Here is a 19,745-nt window from a genome sequence, read left to right as displayed (position 1 = left end):
CTGCCTGCCCCCGGTTATTCTTGCTTTTTTTTTCATTGCACTGTTTCCCACAATCCAGATTGCTCAGTTCTGCTCAATGCAGAAAGACAGTAGCACTTAGTGACTTGCACACTCCAGGCTCATTCATTGCAAGGGAAAGCGCCCAGCGCAGCTGACTTGAGCACGGGGCAGACACTGCACAGACATGGGCCTCTCACAGGGCACAGGGCAGGGCTGAGCAGTTGGGATGGGGACACAGCCCTGGGGTCCCCTGTCTGGATGGGCTAGCATGTGGTGTGTGACTTGGGGTGGCAGTCACTGTGGCCCCCCCTCCGTGTTCAGGTGACCAGCATGCACTGTTTGCTCTGGTCCCCTTTTGTTTTGCAGGTTAACTGGGAATCCTGGCTGCTGGAGGACTCCAGTAGAGCTGAGCTACCCGTGACTGACAAGAGTGATGACTCCCTGCCCATGGGGGTGGCCATTGACTACACCAACCAGGTGGAGGTGGCCCTCAGTGAGTGTCGCCAGTCCTCTGAGCTGTGGTTGGTGTTGGAAAGCTGGTTGAAGATGGGTCACCTGCTCCTCAGGCACATTGCCCTGCCTGAGAGCAGTGCAGGGCAGCGTCGCACTACACCTAGCCAGGGCGCCCGCTGCCTGCAGCTGGGAGCCTGCTTAGGATAGAACATTAGGGCTTCAGCGCATGGCTTCTTCACCCCTTCCAGGCCCCAGGGAGTGTCGCCCTCCTCTGTCGCCCTCCCGTGGCTTGCACTGCACTGTGGGCCTTGCCCCTGCTCGGAGCCGGGCAGTGCTGCCGTCAGCGAACTACACAAGTGCAGTGGGAGAGCGCTGACTGTGGGCGCACCTGTGCGAGAGGATAGCCATGGGTCCTTGTGCTCACCGTGGCCGGGCAGGCACGTTTGGTCTCATCGTCTTATGTCCCGCAAGAATCCCTTCTTAGGACTGGGCCTCAAGCGGGCAGTGTAGCCTGGCTCACCTGGCCACGTCCTGCCGTGCATTTCCCAGAGCTCAGCCGGTCTCCTTTCCATGTCCAGTGCTTCCCAGAGCCCGTCCTTCCTAGGCAGAGGCGGGGTGCTCACCCAAATGGCAGGACAGTGGGCACCTGTTGGCAGCTGACCCAAGCTCCTGCAGAGTAGCCAGTGCGGGATGGGCCTCTGAGAGGTCACCCACACGCACAGCCCTTAAGCCACCCAGAGGTCCTGGCACTGCGACCCAGGAAAGGCCTTCCCTGCTGAGCCCAGGCCCTCAGCTTGCGTGTCTCTGTACTCACCTGAGGTTTCTTTTCTCACAGATGAGGAGAAGACCCTCCCTCCTGCTCCAGTTCTCCTGCTCCTTTCTACGGATGGCGTCCTGTGTCCGTTTTACATGATCAACCAGAACCCTGGGGCCAGGCCCGTCATCAGGACCCCGGAGCGGCTTTCACTGGAGGGGGAGCGGCAACCCAAGTCTTCAGGTGCACAGCTCCCTGGGCTAACACGGGACAGTCTCCAGGGCCACTGTGGGGACTCGGGTGGTGACTGGGTCCCCCAGCTGGCCAGTCTGTCTGCCCAAGCACAGGCTGGCCTGTGTGGTCCTTTTTTATGGGAGAGAAATATGTACATAGAAATCCTGGAGAAATGGATGGGAAACAGTAAGTGATGTTCTTTCATTTGCTTTTTTCACTTCGGAAAATATTTGTTAAATGACTGTTAGTGAAGAGAAATGAGAAAAGCCACATGCAGAACTGCTGGGCACTCTTTATGGTCAGAGTAACCCACTGGCCTTTGTGCAGGGCTGGGGCCACAGTGTGACCCCAAGTTTGCTGGGTGACACTTTTGTCACTCATGAGAGGAAAGACCAGACTTGTTAAAGGATTTTTTTCAGTATTGGAATTTCAACAATTTCTGTTTTTAAATTGTGTGAGCAGTAAGAGTTTTCTTGCCCGTGTGGCCGTGAGAGCCCACAGTGTAGCCTGACCCGGGCTGAGGTTGGGTGTGTTTCTGGGCCGCTCCCAGATGAGGGATGAGCTGCCCACTGCCGTGGGACCGGAATAGCCCAGCAGGTGGCTGGGCATCCCATTGTCTGAAGAGTGTTCCCTTTGGGAACATCCGTCCTTCCTGTAAGTGGCCCTGAGTACCCTGAACTCCCTCTCAGCCCCGGCCTGGTCTCTTGTAAGAAGCAGGGCGTGGTGAGCACAGCCAGGGCTGCTCTGCCATGAGCCTCCCCGGCCCGGCCTGGCCTGGACTGCAGGCTGTGTGCAGACAGGCACACCTGAAGAAGCAGGGAGGATGCGGTCCTCACTCCTGCGGGTCACATTAATGCTTCTGTCCATTTCCAAGCTCCTATGCTGAGTAAGCCGTAGTAATTGACGAATTTCAGATGTTCAGTTGTCTTCAGTCGCAGAAGTACCAGTGGTACACTTTTTAGCCTCCTGCATGTATTCTTCCCGTTGCCCTATCTGAAATGCATAGAAATGGCTTACGTCTCTATATTTGTTTAGAAGTTAGCATTAGCTGGGTACAGCGGCACACACCTGTCATCTCAACATTCTGAGCAGCCAAGGCAGGAGGGTCACAAGTTTGGGCCCAGCATGAATAATTTGCAAGAACTTGTTTCAAGAAGAATGAAAAAGACCAGGAGTGGTGGCACATGCCCGTAATCCCAGCACTCAGGAGGCTGAGGCACAAGGATCACTGTGTGTTTTGAGGCCACTGTGGGCTGCATAATGAGACTGTTCCCAAAAAATAAAGATAGAAAGGGCTGGTGGTACAGCTCAATGTGAAGGCCCTGTGCCCTGGACTGTCCTGTCTGTCTGCAGCATAGGAGAGGGTTGTGAGCAGGACAGAATTGCTTGTGTTACCGTGCGTGGGTGGAAATGACCGCTGGCCTCCGGTTTCGAAGGTGGTGTTTTCATGCTCCCGCCCCGCAGACCTCATTGCTTTAGCTTCCTGTGGAATTTCCAGCACCGGCTCTGACCGGCTGTTGGGCTTGTTAACCCAGTGCCACTCCAGCTCCCTTCTGCCTCACACCCGTGTGTTGTGTGTGAGACAGAGTCACCATGTGTTCTAGGCGGGCCTCGTACTCACCAGGCCTAGGCTGGGCTTGAACTTGCAGCCCCCTCCTCCTACCTCAGCCTCCCCTGTGCTGGGATCACAGCCGTGTGCCACTGTGCCTGGCCCTCACAGACCCTCCTCGCTTGCTTTTTGTGCTGTGCCCTTGTACGCAGGGTCAGTGTCTTTTTCCTTTCTCTCCTTGGTTTTCTTCGCAGGAAGTACTCCCACCACCCCGACTTCTTCTCAGTCTCTACCGAAGCTGGACGCCTTGGGGGCAGTAGCTCCTACCTCCCTCCCATCAGTGCCGCCTGCCGTCCCTGCCGTCCCTGCCGTCACCTTCAGTCTGCCTTCTGCCGGGGGGACCCCAGCCGTGTTTGCCTTTGGCTCCTCATCCTCGAAGTCCTCTGCGCCGGCCCCTGGGGAGCCCCCTCCATACCCCAGTGGCTCTGACAGCCCCAGAGCAGCCCTAGGCTCCGCTACCCCCGTCTTCTCCATGGCAACTCCCTCCAAGGGCTCCCAGGCCACCACGTCCGCAGCTTCGCCCCTGGCCCCCCCTGCCTCTTCCTTCTCCTTCAGCTCCTCGGGTTTCAAGCCCACGCTGGAGAGCACCCCGCTGTCCGGTGTGGCTGTGCCAAGCGCAGGACCGAAGCCTGCCTTCCCACCCACGGTCAAGGTGAACCTGAGTGAGAAGTAAGTGGCTGCAAGGCGCTCCCCGCGGGCCCTGTTGGTGCAGCGACACTCACTGCATGGGGTGTCTGCTTCGGAAGTGACACTCAGAGTGCTGAAGTCCAGCCCACTTGGAGGCCTGAACTTAAGTTTTTGACTAGACACTGATGTTTAGGTCCTCACTGTGCCTTTTCACCTACCCAGGTAGGAACTGGCCCCGTTTAAAGCCAGGCAGTGTCCAGCTCGAGCCCCTGGAAGGGGCTGCCTGGCCTACCCACCCTCGGCCTGGGCTGCTCTCCCTGCAACCAGCACAGCTGGCTTGTGCGGATATCGATCTTAAGGCGGCTCTCGCCCAGTGGTCCCTAGGCCTTCTTGTGGCCCTTGGTCACAGTCTGGAATCCCGGCGTGGTCTCTGGTTTCCCGCAGGTACAGGTGCAGGTGCAGGTCCTGCCAGGCCGCTAGGATCACAGTACTGTTGCCTGCTGAACTGCAAGCATTCTGAGGGCTGAGGGCACCTGGGCCTTGCAGCTTCCTGGCTGCTGCTTGCTCCTCTGTCCTCTTCTTCTGTTGCGAGGGCCACACTGTCGCACACAGCTGCCCATTGTGAGCACGGGTGCTCCACTATGTCTCCAAGGGCTGTCCTCCCAGGGTGGGCCCAGGTTGTTTGCAGGACTTTGCACCTAACTCCCCATCCCCGTGAGACATTCAAAGATGGTGCCTGTTTTCCTCTTCGAGTTCCCTTCCCGTGGGAGGCCCCATCCCCAGTCAGGTCCTCCTCAGGCCCCATACCCTTTTACTCCACTTGATAGACGAGGCAGTGAGTTCTTCGTGTTGTCATCAGCACTGAACCCTCTGTGCTAGTGCTTAACTGATGCTGCAGTGGAATTATTCATTCTGAGTAATCAGGTACTAGGGGCTGGGAACATAGCTCAGTGGCACAGTGCCTCTGCCTGGCAAGTGTAATTTCCTGAATTTGATTCCTGGTTAAAAAAAAAAAAAAAAATGAGATGCCAGGTGTGGTGGTGCACGCCTGTAATCCTAGCACTAGGGAGGCTGAGGCAGGAGAAGTGGCAAGTTTGAGGGCAGCCTGGGCTGCACAGGCAATTCAAGGCCAGCGTGAACTACAATAGCAAGACCTTGTCTCAAATAAGTAATCAGGTGACCAATGACGTCCTGTAAGCAATAACTAAACACTCATGTTCCCTGCATGCAGTGCAGTATGGGTAGTATCCTGTGATGCTGTATGCCTGGGCAGCAGGAAGGGATCTGTCACTGGCCATTCTGACACAGTGGCCTTGCCATTGACAGGTTCACCGTGGCGGCCACTCCGACTCCTGTTGTCAGTGCCCCAAATGCTCCCTTGGTGCTGCCATTCTCGTCCACCTCCAAACCAGCTTCTCCTGGGTCACTCAGCCACCCCACGCCACTCCTGGCTCCGGCCAGCTCCACGTTTTTGAAGCCAGCAGGGTCTCCCACATCCTCAGGTATGACTTGGAGACAGCAGTGCTGCTCACACAGCTGGACATGGTCATTTGCCGCCGATTCCCCTGCCCCGCAGTGGTACACTGGGGCCGTGGTTCTGCACCTGGAAGAACACCGCAGCTCCCTTGCGCCACTTCTCCCCATCCCTTCTCATGGAGAAGCACCTCATTGTCTCAGACCTTGAACCAGCTCCACGTGTGGGTGACACAAGTGTCACAGCTCTGGGCACTACCAGCCATGCTGTCCGAGTCTCTACTGAGGAAAGGTCCTGATGGTGGTAGTCACTGAACAAGCCAGCCAAGTGTGTTACAGAACTGGGCACTTGTACCGGGCCCAGCTCCTTTCCTTTCAGAACTACAGAGAGGTTTCAGATGTTGTGTCGGACCACTGTGCTGTCACCGTTCTTCAGCACTCCTTCGTGCTGTGTGCTTTCTCTCTTTCATGCCAGTTTTTTTGGGAACAGAACTACAGATATCACAAAGGCCTTCACCCCGAACCCTTCCCTGTGTGTCTCCTGAGAGCCAGGCTTTGCACCGTACATGATCAGACCCTGGAAATTAACACCTGATCCCAATATCCTATTCCACAGTCTTCCCTATAATAATGTTCTTTTATGAGTCACAGTCTTACTGTGTAGCTCAGTCTGGCTTTTTTTTTGGCTTTTTCCTTTTCCCTTTTTACCGATACCAGGGATTGAACTCATGACTGCCTGCTTGCAAGGCAGGTGCTTATGCCACTGAGCTAAATCCCCAGCCCATCTCAGTCTGGCTTTGAACTCACTGTGTAATCAAGGCTGGTCTCTAACCCGTGAGGCTCCTCCTGCCTCAGCCTCCTGAGTCCTGGGACTACAGGTGTGTTCCAACACACTGGCCTCAGTGTTGTTCTTGGCTTTCTTCCCTCCTGGAAAGTAGGAGCCAGCTAAGAGACCACATACTGCACTGTGTCTGTCCCTCTATCTCAGCCTCATGTAGATCTTTGGACTTGTCCCATCGCACTGGAGTTTGTGGAGAGGTGAGGCCAGCAGTTGGGGTCTGTCCCTCAGTCTGGGTCTGACTGTTTCCACACTGTGAGATGCAAGGTGAAGGCTTGGGGCAGGGTCGCACACGGGCACCGCACACCCGTGACCTTCCCTGGTGACCTTTGTCCGTACCTTTGTCCTGGTGGAGATGCGCTAGGCTTTCTCACACGGCTACAGCTGTTCACCAGAGTTCTCTGTTGTGAAATTGGTTATTTTCACCGACCCCGGTAATGGCACCTGGCAGATTCTGGGGCCATCGTTTGGGTTCTGAGAGTTAGGCCTGCTTTTATTTTGGTGGCTAATGTAGATGGAGCCATGAAACCCCGAGGTCTTTGCTCCTTTCCTGTTTTGCTTAGAAGAAAGGGCTCCCTGTGGCGTTTCCCGGAGTCACCCAACTCAGGACTTGAGCTCAGATCCCGAAAGATGTGTGTCTGTAACCCAGAGCACTAGGCCTTGCCAGTCTCCCTCCTGTTGGTGGCTTTGGAGGGGACGCTTTGCTATGCCAGCCACTTTCCCTCTGCTCCATGACCCTCTGTACCGCTGTTTAGTTCTTAAAGACCCATGTCAGGGTTACAGGTGGGGGGGTCCATTCCCTGATTTTAATCAGTCTTGGGGAAGGAGGCCTGGGTGTGGGTTTCTGCTGTGTCTTTAAAAGTCCCCCAGGTAGGACACCACCGGGGAGACGTGTCCCAAGCTTCCAGAGGGTCCTGAGGACCCTACATGCCGATAGACAGGCTCTCACCAGAAGCACTGTGCCTCTTTTGTTTTGTTTTTTCTTGGGAAAGGAAACGCGTGTAAATCCAGGGTTTCCTGCATCCTAGGTAAGCACTTTGCCCCAAGCTAGCTTCACTTTAGTCCTTTTTATTTTTACTTATTTAGATATATGTTTAATTTTGCAGTACAGGGGATTGAACCCAGGGCCTTTCTTTTGTTTTCTTTTTTTGTTTCTTGAGACAGGCTCGCTGTGTAGTCCAGGCTGCCCCTGAACTCACTATGTAGCCAAGGCTGGCCTTGAACTTGTGTGGATCCTCTTTCCTCAGCGTCCTGAGCCCCAGGCATGCACTACTGTGCCCGGCCCCCCAGACTTTCTTATTTTTATTTTGAGAAAGGATTTCACAAAGTTGCCCAGGCTGGGTGAATTTGTGATTGTCCTGCCTCAGCTTCCCAGAGTGATGGGATTACAAGCATGTACCACTATGCCCCACTCTTAATCTGTTGTACTTTGTTTTGGCTTGTGTTTTTGTTTTTAATTAATTTTGATTTTGAAACAGGCTCTTACTAAATTGACCAGGCTTGACCTTGTAACCCTGCTGCCTCTGCCTTCCATGCAGCTGGAATTATGAGGATGTGCCGCCACAGCCCAGTAACCAGGGTCTCAGGGTTCATGGAAGCATTGCATGTCCTGCTGGGTTTAGTTCAGGGGTGCAGTGCTTATTTCCTCACTCACAAACCCACCAGGCAATGTGGCACATGCAGTTATTTTTTTTTTTCTTTTTCACCTCAAGATCTGGTTTAAATAGAAGCTAATGTTTTTTGTTTTTTGTTTTTAACACCATTTTTTTGTTGTTGTTGTCTTTTTCCTTTTTATCGGTACCGGGGATCGAACTCACGACTGCCTACTTTCAAGGCAGGTGCTTATGCCACTGAGCTAAATCCCCAGCCCGCACATGCAGTTTTATAACAGAAGTGATCATCACTGTCTCCTTTGCGGTCCTGGGGTCGTAATGTGGTGGTGAAAGTAGAGCCACCGGCAGCATGATGCTTCTCTTAGATCGGGGGAAAGGAGTTGGGGAACCCCAGAAGCACACCCGATCGTTTGACTGGTGTTTTTGCTGACAGTAAGATCTGCTCAGAGCAATCCGAGTCCAGTGCCCTCCGCGCTGCAGAAGTCGCCCAGGGTCACCCCACCAGTGACGAAGTCCGCCTCAGTTCAGGTGCGTAATACTCGGCTGCTCTCGTTACTGTCACACCTGAGCATCGTGTCAGTGAAGTGTTTTCCTATTTTAGAATTCAGATTAGCATTAGGACTGTGACAGGAGATACCAAGGAGTGTGACCTGCGTGTTTGTAATGTTTTTGTGAGAAAAACATGTTCTCTATGTTACTGTTCAGCTATTCAGTTACTATGTAATCGACATGGAAATAGCCCATGCAGTGTGTGTGCAGTCCCGTGAATTGCTATCAGCTTAGCACACACACCTTGCTGACTAGTGCCCAGCCTTCCAGGGACCTCTGCATTCCTTCCCTGTGTCCTCTCAGCCTCTGCTCTTGCCGCGGGGCTCCTGCCGTCTGCATTCTAACAGCAGATTAGCTCAGCCAGTTTGTGTCAAACTGGAATCATATGGCAGGTGCGGTGTGACCAAAAATATGGTGGCCAAAAATATTGCATTTTTAAAAAACTTCTTACAGTAGAAGACACATTGCCATCGGTCCTCCTCTTTACTTCAGACACGTTTGTCTCATTGTTCTTGCCACTTTCCGAAATAGTTCTGCAAGTTCTCTTTCAAGAGTGTTCTTAGTTGCCCTGTCCTGGCCACCATGATGTCCTGCATTGATTGAAAATGTTTTCCTTGCACACACTTTGACTTTGGGGAGAGCCAGAGCTGCACAGCATGACATCCAGTGAGTGGGGCGGGCGAGGACGCACCGTAACGTTGGCACTCACTGTGTCTCAGGGCCATTGATGGCACTGTCTTTTACTGTAATTTTTGAAATTTATGTTACTGGCCGAAGAACAGGAATCACCCCCTTGCCTTTGGCGCTTATGCCGCTGAGCTAAATCCCCAGCCCCTACTGATGCATTCTTAAACCTTTGCCTTCAATTTCAGCCCAAGTCACTTCAGCCTCCTGGCACAGAAAAACAGGGACCTCAGTGGAAAGATTCGGACCCTGTGCTGGCCGGGATCGGAGAGGAGGTAAGTCTCTTCCCAAGCCTTTCCTGGCGGTGGTTCTGCCTGAGAGACCCAAGCAGCCCTGAATGCAGCCTCGGCTGTGACCAGGCTCCTTGTGGCGGTGCCCAGCCATCACAGGGGCCTGCCTATGAGTCAGCTCAGAGGTGTCTCTGTCATCTTCATGCCATACGGGCGGATTCCTTTCCATTTGTGGCTTCTGCAGATCGCACACTTCCAGAAGGAGCTGGAGGAGCTGAAAGCCCGGACTGCCAAAGCCTGCTTCCAGGTGGGCACACCAGAGGAGATGCAGACACTTCGGACAGAGTCAGCTGACTTGCACACCTTTCTTCTTGAGATTAAAGAGACCACCGAGGTGCGTGAGCCGGCTGTGCCCGAGTCTCCCTCTCCACTCCTCGTGGGGGGCTGTGGCTCCCGTGTGGCCATCACCACTGGTGTTACATGTTGTGTGGCTTACCTGGCACAACCCAAGGAACATATCCTGCTTGCGGGACTTAACCCAGTTATACCAGAGATGGTAATTTCTTGGATTTTTGCATGAAAGTCTTAAAAGTTACCTAGAAAAATTACAGGAAGAAAAGTTGCAAGAGAATAATTTTTATTAGGTTTCATTGTTATGTACTGTTCCAAAACTGGACCAGCAGGCATAGAAGGATTTATAGAGCCTAGGACTGGTGCACTGACCCAGCTCCGAGCTTCGGGTTCTCATCTGTAAGCTGGGGTAAGCGTTTCTGCCCTTCTGATGGTGTACCCAGCACCCCGTGGAAGTTTTCTGTGTTAGCGGCATTGGAAGTGAGTTATCTTTGTTGCACTGGGTTAAAAGGCATGGGCTACTGGAGAGCATGTGCAGTAAAAGTGTGCCTGGCACTTGTTAGCAGTGTGACACCAGGTCCTGTTCCTGTTGTCACCGTTCCCTGCCTTCTTGGCACAGCGCTTAGCACTGTCCCCAGGTCATCTCTCCGAACCTCACCCGGCCTGTGCAGCACAGTTCCCCGCCTGGCAGGCCAGGGAGGTGAGGCCACAGGGATGGAGCCATCTTGGCAAGCTCCCAGGTGGTGAGTGCGGTGCCAGCCTCCCGTCGCACCCTCCTCCGGGGTTCTGGTCTTTTTTAATCAGTACCAGGGATCGAGCTCATGACCACACACTTGAGGCAGGCACTTATGCCGCTGAGCTAAATCCCCAGTCCGGGGTTCTGGTCTTAATGATGCAGTGGAAAGGGCCTTTCGGATGGCCCTCGGGACACTCAGTCCTTGTGCTCTCAGCACACTTCCAGCTTCCCCCTTATCATCAGAACATGTTCAATTCATGATTTCTGAAGATAATTGTTGAAGAATAAAGAACATTGAAAAAGCTCTGACACGTGAATAAGCGGTTCCTCCTGTTCAGGTTTGGAAAACCCCACCTGCCTAGCTCCAGACAGAGGTTTCATTTCTCACAGATGCAGTGCCTGTCCTTACACAGCCTTACTCTTCATTTCCAGTCTCTTCACGGGGACATCAGCACCCTGAAGACAACGCTGCTGGAGGGCTTTGCTGGTGTGGAAGAGGCCAGAGAGCAGGACGGCAGAAACCACGACTCCGGGTATCTCCATCTGCTCTATAAGAGACCGCTGGACCCCCGCAGTGAGGCCCAGCTCCAGGTGGGATGCACCTTCCTTTTCAGGGTTCTCCGCCCCTGCCGTCTCCCTCTGGCTGGGAAGGGCTTCGAGCCCTGGTGAGGTTGTTGATTTTCTGCTGGCAGCATGCTGCACCTCTTACCTATGGCAAGGAAAATGGCACTTTTACTGTCAGGGTCTTTTCCATATTAAAACTCTTTTTTCGGTACTGGGGGTTGGAGTCATGACCTTGTGCTTGCCAGGCAGACACTGCGCCCCTGAGCTGCGTCCCTGGCCTCCTCACTGTGCCCTCAGCATGGTAGGGATTCCTGTTGGCACAGATGCTTTTAAATCAGATCACAGGTCCTGCTAAAGTAGCCACCGTGGCTCAAAGTCCGCTCATCTGCTGGGTGTTCCTATGCCTTGTGTCTAGGCTTCAAAGCCAGCTGCCCTGTAAGGGAGTTTTGGCTCTCTGCGACAGTTATCAAATGGAGCCTGCGAGGCCGGCAGTCACGTTGCCCACGGCCCCTCAGTGAGACGGGAGGAGGAGTGGACCCAGCTCCCCAGGGCTCGTTCCTGCATGCCCTAGCTGGGCACAGATGCTGGACACTTTCCTACTGGCTGCCGTTTCCTCACTCTTCTTCAGCCCTCTGGAGTCTGGCATTGGTTTTTTAGTTCACCCCACTTGCTGTAGTTTGGGGCTCATCTCCCCCACCTCTGCTTGTCTCAAACCCCTGAGGAAGTGCACAGACCACTGCTCCCCCAGGCCCCCGCACCTGTCAAGCTGCCAGAAGGGACAAACCCCCTTCCTTCCAGGTGGGGGGCTGCTGCGCTCCCAGCGCTCTGCGTGCGCTCCAGACCTACTGCCTGTGCCGTTCCTCGGATGACCTGCTGCGTCCTCCCCCTTGCTCCCGAATGCCTTTCTCTCCGGTGCACTGTGCCTCAGGCCCGTGGCGTTCATGGAGGAGCAATCGTCCTCGGCCGTGGTGTTGAGGAGGTGGCAGTGGGCACAGGGGCTGTGGAGCTGAAGCTGCCCAGCTGTGTCTTGAGTGAATCCCCGGCCCTGGAGCCTGGGCAGCCGACTCCACCTGTGTCTCATCCGCTCTGCTACAGGGCGCAGTCCCAGTGGCCCGAAGCAGACAGACATTGCCTGTGGGTTGTGTAGTTCGGGACTGCCCAGGAGGGAGCAGCTAAGCCACAGAGGGAAGGGACTCCGGTGAGCCTCGGGGAGGAGTCAGTTCCTGCTGGTCAGTGGCAAGTGGGAGGGCACCCAGGAGCAGCCGGCCTGGGGACAGTGGCGTCTGGGTCAGGGAAAGAGCCTTCCGTAGTCAGCAAGCATCAAGCAGCATTTCCGTTTGCTCTAGAGCGTCCTGCCACATTCCTTGAGTCTGCTTGGTGCTTTGTGTGTGTGTGTGTGTGTGTCTTTTTGAGGCAGGGTCTGGCTATGCAGTTCAGGCTGGCCTTGAGCTCCTAACCCTAACCCTAACCCTAACCTACAGTGATCCTCCTGCCTTAGCATCCCGAGTGCTGGAATTGCAGGTGTGAGCCACCATGCCCTGGCCCGGCCTTTATTTTTCTTTTTCTTTTTTTTTTTTTGTACTGAGAATCGAACTCACAACCTCACGCTTGCCGGGCAGGTGCTTACACTGCTGAGCTAAATCCCTAGTCCTGCTTGGCGCTTTTTAAATGGTGTTTTCTGGTTTTCAGTTAGGGCCTATGCCTTTATCCCGGAATAAACATGGAACTACATTTCAGCACAATTAAATCTTTGCCCACGTGTAAATGGCTTTTCCCAGGCTCTGGCCTGTGGTCTCCTTTGGTAAACTTAATCCTTCATCTTGACAGTTAGCTCTAGAGAGTCAGGTGACCTAGCTCTGCGAGTTCCTAGTAGCCCAAGTTATTCTAGGCTTAAAGTAGGCTAAATAGGTGAGAATTTTCATAAAGATAAATTAATCTGTCTGATGCTGGTACTGCTTATTGTTTTTTAGAAAAGTGAGTGTTTCTCAGCTTGGCGGGACGACTCGTGTGTTTGATGCCGAGAATAGACAGGCTCAGAACTGCCATGAGCGCTGTCCTGGGGGCATTTCATCTGTGTGACAGCTCATTTCAGGGTGGGAGAGCACCAAGCATGTCCTGTCTGCATACTCAAGTGCAGCGGAAAATCCCAAGCCCTGGCAAGGGTGTTGCCAGGAGCTGGAGCAGGAGGAATGCTTTGCCCCAGGGCCCAGACTCCCACGCTCCTCCCCTCCTCTGTGTCACTTCTGTCACTGCCAAGGAAGCTGGTTTCTCTTGTGCACTTTAATTATAATGGTCTAATGGCTCTGTTAAACCTTTTCTTGCTCATTATGATTCCTGATATAGACAGACTTAAATTATTTTGACTATTTTGAGACATCATCCCCCCAAGCTACCAGAACAGTGAGTCATTTGGGTTTAAATTTTCTTCTGGCAGGAAATTCGGCGCCTCCATCAATACGTGAAATTCGCTGTCCAGGATGTGAATGATGTCCTGGACTTGGAGTGGGACCGGCATCTGGAGCAAAAGAAGAAACAAAAGTGAGTGAGGTCGCTCCTCTACTGCTGTCCGCAGACATGGCTGCTGCTTTTTAGAAACCCGACACAGGGACTCTTGGCTGCTCTCTCTCGTCACTGAGACACAGCACCTGAAGCGCACAGCCATGAGAAGGAAAGGTTTATGTGGCTCAGTGTTTGTAGAGGTGTCAGTCCATGGTCAGCCAGCTCCAAGGCAGGGAGGCACAGCAGAGAGGATGGCAGGGGAGCAGCATGTGGCAGAAGCAGAAAGACAGAGAGCCTTCTGGGCAGGGCCCCTCCTCTTCTAGCCATGCTTCACCTCAGCGTCGCATTTGGCTGTAAACTCCTCAGTGGCCAATCTCCTGGTGCGCATCTCACCCCATGACCCAGACCCCGCCCCACAGCCCCACCTCTGAGCACTTGCAGCTTTAGGGGTGGTGGGGGGCCTTTTGTTAGCAAAATAACGTATGATGTTCACAATCATCTACATGGTAGAATTTGTAGTACAGTATAGTTTGTAATAGTGAAAACTTGGATTCAGCCTAATTATTTAAAATCAGAGGATTCTCTGATTGAATATGGTCATATTTTCTTACTATAGAATATCATAGAAACCATGAGTCACATGTTCTCAAAGAAATTACACAGAACACGTTGTACATCACCTGAGACGTATTTTACGTCACTGTTTATTAGGTTCAATAGACAAAACGTGTGATGGGGATGGTACAGTAGAAGGGCGTTTTGCGTGGTCTCAGGGAGGCGCACGTGTGGATGGAGACTGGAAGGAGATCTGCCGTCTCTCCGAAGGTGTGTGTGGTGTGGGCCAGGGGACATTTTTCCTGTGCCTTTTCTGTGTGCTCTGAGTTGTGTTAAAGTGTCCGTGTAGATAATGACATACGTTAAGGAGTGCTGGGGAGGAAGTAGGCCACCGAGAAGCCTCGCCTCCCAGCCCTGGACGGTCGGTTTTAGGCTTGTGTTTTCCAGAAGGAAAAGAAGGAGCTGAGCTGAAGGCAGAAAAGCATCAGCCCTGAAGATGCTCGCTTTCTCAACACCTGTGCTCGATGCACCCTGGTTAGAAACCAAGCAGGCCCTGTCCACCTGCCCATTACTGAAGCCAAGGCCATGGAGCTTCTTGGGGATGGGCTTGGGGCAGGCTCAAAGTCAGGGTAGGAAGTGGAAGGTGAAGAAGGTGGAGGGGCTCAGAGCAGAGGTGTGAACGTGGGCCACAAACTTGGCCCACTGTCCAGGCCAGGTTCCTGGGGCCCAGTCCTGCGCTCTGTTAGCACCAGCAGAGCACCCTCCCGGGCTGTGCCCTACTCACTTCAGAGTTGCCACCCATCCTAAGTGTAGCCTGGCCTAGCAGTGTGGACTCTGCTGCTGTCATGTTTGTCTTTGCTCATTAAGAAGTTGGTTTTTTACAAAGTGCACAAGCCTAACCAATAAGCCAGGCTTCGTTCTCCTATTGTAGCCCTGCTCACCATGTGTTATAGCTTGTTTAAGTGCCCCCCCAAACCCCCTTGCCGGCATGGGGGCAGCTGAGTCTGGCATTTCTGATTGATTTGTTGTCTAGCTCTGTGATTGGTTGTGTGAGCCTGCACCCACCCTGGGGGCGGAGCCAGCATACAATATAAGGGAGAGAAGGAGTCCTGCCTTTTCCCCTTTTGTCCTCTTTGCACCTGTTACTTGTGGCTGCCATGAATGGCTGCCCCTCCACCCTGCCTTGGAGCCAGCTGAGTATGGGCTGAAACCTCCACAAATTGTAAGCTAAATAAACTTTCCTTCCTTGATTTTGGGCATCAAGTATTTTGTTCCAGGAATGAGAGAAAACTAACCAGGACACCACACTTCCCTGAGATTGCTTTGTGCAGTATTCACATTCTGAAATGGTCAGTTTCCTATTTCAGCAGCAGCCCGCTGTTCTTGACCCTTCTCTCATTATTACGCTGTCTCTGCTGAAAGCTGTTGTAAAAACTTGTGCCATCCTCTCCCATCCTGACAAGGTCACTTAGCTGGTTCTCAGCCTCCTGAGGAGATAATTCATGGAAGTTTCTGTTCTCTGTTGGCATCTTGCTTCCCTGAGTATTGTCAGTACTCAGCAGCAGAGAGAACTGTTGGTCTGTAACTGACTGGGGACTGCTCCTTCTGTTTATCGTTGTATTATTTTTCCTGCAGTTAGTAGCAGAAAAAAAACCCTAAACATCCTCAAGGATTTCTATTAACTTTAGGAAAGATATTCAAAGAAAAACAGATAGAGTGGTTGCTGCCTCTTGACACAATCTGAAGAAATGGCCCCTCCCCAGTCCCCCAGGGAGCCCTTTGTTCTTGTCCTTGTCTTTATCCTTGTGTGTATGTGTTTGTGTGTGTGTACGTGTGTGTGCCTCCCTCCCCTATAACTTACACAGAACAAAATGTGCCTCCTGATTCCCACCTCCAGCAGCACCTCTCTTCCCACTGGGCTTCCCCCAGTGTCCGCTCCCCTTTGCTGCGGGCTTGACCCACACATTTTAGGCTGCTTTGCCCTTACTGTGGCTTAGCCCCTTTGTCCTTTGTTCCCCTTTTCTTGTCCGGTGATTGCCTGTCCATTGGTAGTTCGCCATCTCGCCATTTTTACTGTCTCAGTTATGTCCTAGTGGGGGGGAAGGAGGCCCCTTTACTCAAACCATTTATTTTACTCTTTCCCATGGCTCCCCCCAGGCGCCTGCTCGTGCCAGAGCGAGAGACACTGTTCAACACTCTGGCCAACAATCGGGAGATCATCAACCAGCAGAGGAAGCGGCTCAACCACCTGGTGGACAGTCTCCAGCAGCTGCGCCTCTATAAACAGACGTTCCAGTGGCGCCTGCCCTTGGCCGCGCCTGTGCAGAGCAGCACTCACAGGTGTGCAGGACTAGTGTTCAAGGAGAGACGCGGACGTTCATAGGGTGGCCCAGATGTGAGCTGGAGAGTGACTGCTCTGATCCCGGGCAGGTGTCCCTCCCAATCCTCGGCATCCTTTCTGTCAGAGAGCACGGAGCCCTGCGAGTGGGAAGTATGTGTGTGCCCTTGGGGACCGCTGGAGAAGGAAGCGGTGCGCCTCATGGGACGGGCACAGGCACGTGGCCCAGGATGTCACTCAGTGATTGAGCGCTCGCCTGGTGTGGGTGAGGCGTTGGGGTTCATCCCCACCACTGAAGGAGGGAAAGACAAGAGGAACAGGTACTCGGCCAGGCATGGGTGTACCGCTGTCATCCCAGCACTTGGGTCACAGAGAGTTTGAGGCCAGCCTGGGCTGCATGGCAAGGTTTTGTCTCAGAAAACCAAAAAGAAAAGCAAGATGCTGGGAGTTGGAGCAGAAGGATCATGAGTTCAGGGCCAGATTGGGCTGTGCAGTGAGAACCTATCTCAGCAACAGAGAAAGGGCTGGGGTGCCTCAGTGACAGAGCACCCCTGGATTCAGTCTCCAGGACTGTCAGGGAAACAGAAGGAACAAGATACAGGTTTTCAGTCAGTCACAGTATGTGCTGGAGTCATAGCGTTGGTTTCCTGAAAACGAACTCAGTCCCAGTGTGCTGACTGGGACCCAGTGCACTGACTGCCCCCAAAGCCCACGTTGGCCTTCTGCTCTGGTGTGGGACTCCCAGGCCTTAGCCGTTTTCCCAGGAGTTACCAGCATGGCTCTGGGCTGGGTCTCTGTGCAGGGTCTCTGCCCTTTCTGCCGAGGCATTGTAGTGCTATTTCGCTGGGGTAGAGTACAGTGCTGCCAGCGCTGTCCCCTTGGGTTGATGATGTCCCTTGATGAGCTGGTGTGCTCTTGAGTGCTTGATCACTGACCTCTGTGTGTAAGTGTAGGGGGTTCATGGACCCCACAGAGCTCGGCTTCCTAGCTTCTGGCCAGTTTGTGTGTGACTGTCCTCTTTCAGCTTTGACAGTGACCTGGAAACCCTGAGCAACGCTTTGTTAAAAACCACCATCGACTCTCATGCCAAGCCCTTGCCCAGAGTGCCAGGTAAAGGATCCTTCCTGCCCGTTTAGCCCTGATTGTCCTCTTCTGGCTACTTGCGCTTGGAAAACTGAGTCAGTGTCTTGCAGGTAAACTGTCCCCGGTGAAACAGACACAGCTAAGAAACTTCCTGGCCAAGAGGAAGACGCCGCCAGTGAGATCCACCGCTCCAGGTAAAGGGACCTGGGTCTGAGCCCTGGAGCCTGCCAGTGTCAGCCATGCAGTGCCTGACTCTAGGGTGCAGGGCCGTGGGGGGAGGGGGGGGCATTGTTTCCTAATAGGGCATCAATAAAATGCCCCCAGACTCTGTTTTCAGTCTGAAAATTGCACTAAGCTGCAGCTTATGTATCCGAGATGAAGTGACTCCCAGTTTGGCTTCCAGGCTTGGCGTCTACAGTGTCTGAGGACACAACAGTCTTTCAGGGCACCACTGAGGCCTCGGCACCTCGGTCCTAGCCTTGTCATTGTTCTGACTTCACAGTAACATTCCACTGAAGAAAGGGGCTTCTCACTTAAGAAAAGAGGAAAAAACCAGATGAGCAGTAACGACTAAAACCATTTTACTAGAAAAAAACCTGGGCCTGATGGCACATGCCTGTAATCCCAGCACTTTGGTGGCTAAGGCAGGAAGATTATGGGTTCAAGTCCCTCCTGGCAATTTAGTGAGACCCCATCTCCAAAAATAAAAGACACCTGGGTGTAGCTTAATGGTAGGGCACTCCAGGTTCAGTCCTCAGTACCACGAAGAAAATTTTGGTGAAAAGAAATCATGTAGCAATAAAAAGTTTTTGCCACTAAATTATCTAAATAATTGCCTTTTTTTTTTTTTTTTTAAAGCATTTGTTGGGCCAGGGATATAGTGCAAGGTCCTGAGTTCAAGTCCCAGTACCCCTCCCAAAAATTTGCTATAATCTGCTTTATTTTATTTTAGTGCCCACATTTGCATTTCTTTACTGAAACTGTTTTGTTTTTATGCCAGCAGCAAATGCCTTTTCGTAAAATCTATTAAAATAGCTGCAATTTAGTTTTACTATATCATGATTTTTTTCTTATGCAGTTCAGGCTGGCCTTGAGCTCACTTTGTAGCTGATCTCAAACTTGCAACGATCCACCTGCCTCGGTCTCCTGAGTGCTGGTATTACTGGAGGGCGCCTACCACACCCCGTTTTAAATCTGATTTTTTTGAAAGTGATTTGGGAATTTTTTTTTTTTTTTTTTTTTTTTTTTTGGTCTTTTTCATTTTTATCGGTACCAGGGATCGAACTCACGACCACCTGCTTGCAAGGCAGGTGCTTATGCCGCTGAGCTAAACCCCCAGCCCCGTGATTTGGGAATTTTAAAAACATTTAAAGTTTTATGTTCTGATTATTTGAATTAAAAATTTATGAGCCCTTATTTTATAAATACAGAAAATTGATATTGGTGAGAATCCCAAGCCTTTAGAACACTCTACACTGTCGGTATGAAAGCAAGCTGGAGCAGCCTCTGTGTAAGACGGTTGTGTGTTTAGAAATAGCCAGGCATAGTGGTGCACATCCATAATCCCAGCACTCCGGAGGCTGAGGCAGGAGGATCACCAGTTTGAGGCCAGCCTGGGCTCTGTAGCCAAACCTTGTTTTAAAAAACAAAAATTATAAGTAGTCATTCCACTTCTGAATAAGTACTGCAGAGTTGATTGTTAAATGTGCTGCCCAAGTGAGCACAGGACTCCAGAGCTTAAACTAGGGCTTCACAGAGACATTTCTCTGCACATTTATAGCGGAATTGGTCCCTGGGTACCAAGAGGTGGGGCAGTGTGTCCGACGGTGTCCTTAGAAAGGAAGCTCTGTCCGCTGAGGTGCAGATGAGGCGGCCCCAGGCCGTGTGGGGCGTCATGAGGGGTGTAGCCTGTCTGCACTCCAGCACTTGTCAGAGAAGTCAGAGGCAGGAGCTCAGACTCAGGGGCCAGTGGCCCTATCTGCGGAGGGGAGGTGTTACCCAGTGTGCTCTTGGTGTTGCGAGATACAGATAGTTCCCGAGGCGATGGGGAGTGTCCTGTCACACTCACACTCGCACACACAACCCCTTCACTCATCCGCCTGGGTGCCCGGCGCTCACTGCTGTCCTCTGAGCACCTGGTCCATGACCCTCGGAGCCACACCTTTGGCCTTCTCTGCATGGTAGGAGGGGCGTCCTCTACCATCACTGCCCACAGCCAGCCCTGTTCCATGTTGCTGACCACAGGCCACTTCCCAGGACAGATGGCCAGTGAGCAGAAGAGAGGCTGCCAATACCCCTTATCTCACCCACCCTAAAATTAGACTCAGCGCTCAGGACTATTCTTTTTCTGGAGTCTCAAAACTGTCCTGACCAATACAGGACCTTATTTAAATTGTAATGAATTTAAATGAAAGATTAAGTTCTGTAATCCCCTAGCCACACTTTCCAGTGCAGAGTAATTACTCGTGTATACCAGTGGCTGCTGTCATGACCAGCACGGGCTTACGCAATCTGTCATTGTAATGCAGAGCTCTGCAGGGTAGACCAGAGGTTGG

General features: G+C 52.6%; 1 protein-coding gene across 2 annotated transcripts in view; it reads left to right on the top strand.

Moving 5' to 3' along the window:
- The window catches only part of Nup214 (nucleoporin 214), a 72,741-nt gene that overhangs the window by 11,559 nt on the left and 41,437 nt on the right, over window positions 1-19,745 (top strand). For both annotated transcript variants that reach the window (XM_063244204.1, XM_063244203.1), the window contains exons 10-21: window positions 367-493; window positions 1,289-1,450; window positions 3,245-3,719; window positions 5,004-5,179; window positions 8,035-8,129; window positions 9,023-9,109; window positions 9,309-9,458; window positions 10,584-10,742; window positions 13,150-13,253; window positions 15,927-16,109; window positions 17,132-17,217; window positions 17,301-17,384. In XM_063244204.1, coding sequence (XP_063100274.1) covers window positions 367-493; window positions 1,289-1,450; window positions 3,245-3,719; window positions 5,004-5,179; window positions 8,035-8,129; window positions 9,023-9,109; window positions 9,309-9,458; window positions 10,584-10,742; window positions 13,150-13,253; window positions 15,927-16,109; window positions 17,132-17,217; window positions 17,301-17,384 — 1,888 coding nt within the window. The remainder of the gene's footprint in view (window positions 1-366; window positions 494-1,288; window positions 1,451-3,244; window positions 3,720-5,003; window positions 5,180-8,034; window positions 8,130-9,022; window positions 9,110-9,308; window positions 9,459-10,583; window positions 10,743-13,149; window positions 13,254-15,926; window positions 16,110-17,131; window positions 17,218-17,300; window positions 17,385-19,745) is intronic.

This window comes from Cavia porcellus, unplaced genomic scaffold (assembly GCF_034190915.1).
Source record: "Cavia porcellus strain 051 isolate PalLab524CR breed Dunkin Hartley unplaced genomic scaffold, mCavPor4.1 scaffold_49, whole genome shotgun sequence".
NCBI lineage: Eukaryota > Metazoa > Chordata > Mammalia > Rodentia > Caviidae > Cavia > Cavia porcellus.
The sequence above is the reverse complement of the archived record's forward strand: the minus strand, read 5'-3'. Positions and strand labels throughout refer to the sequence as shown.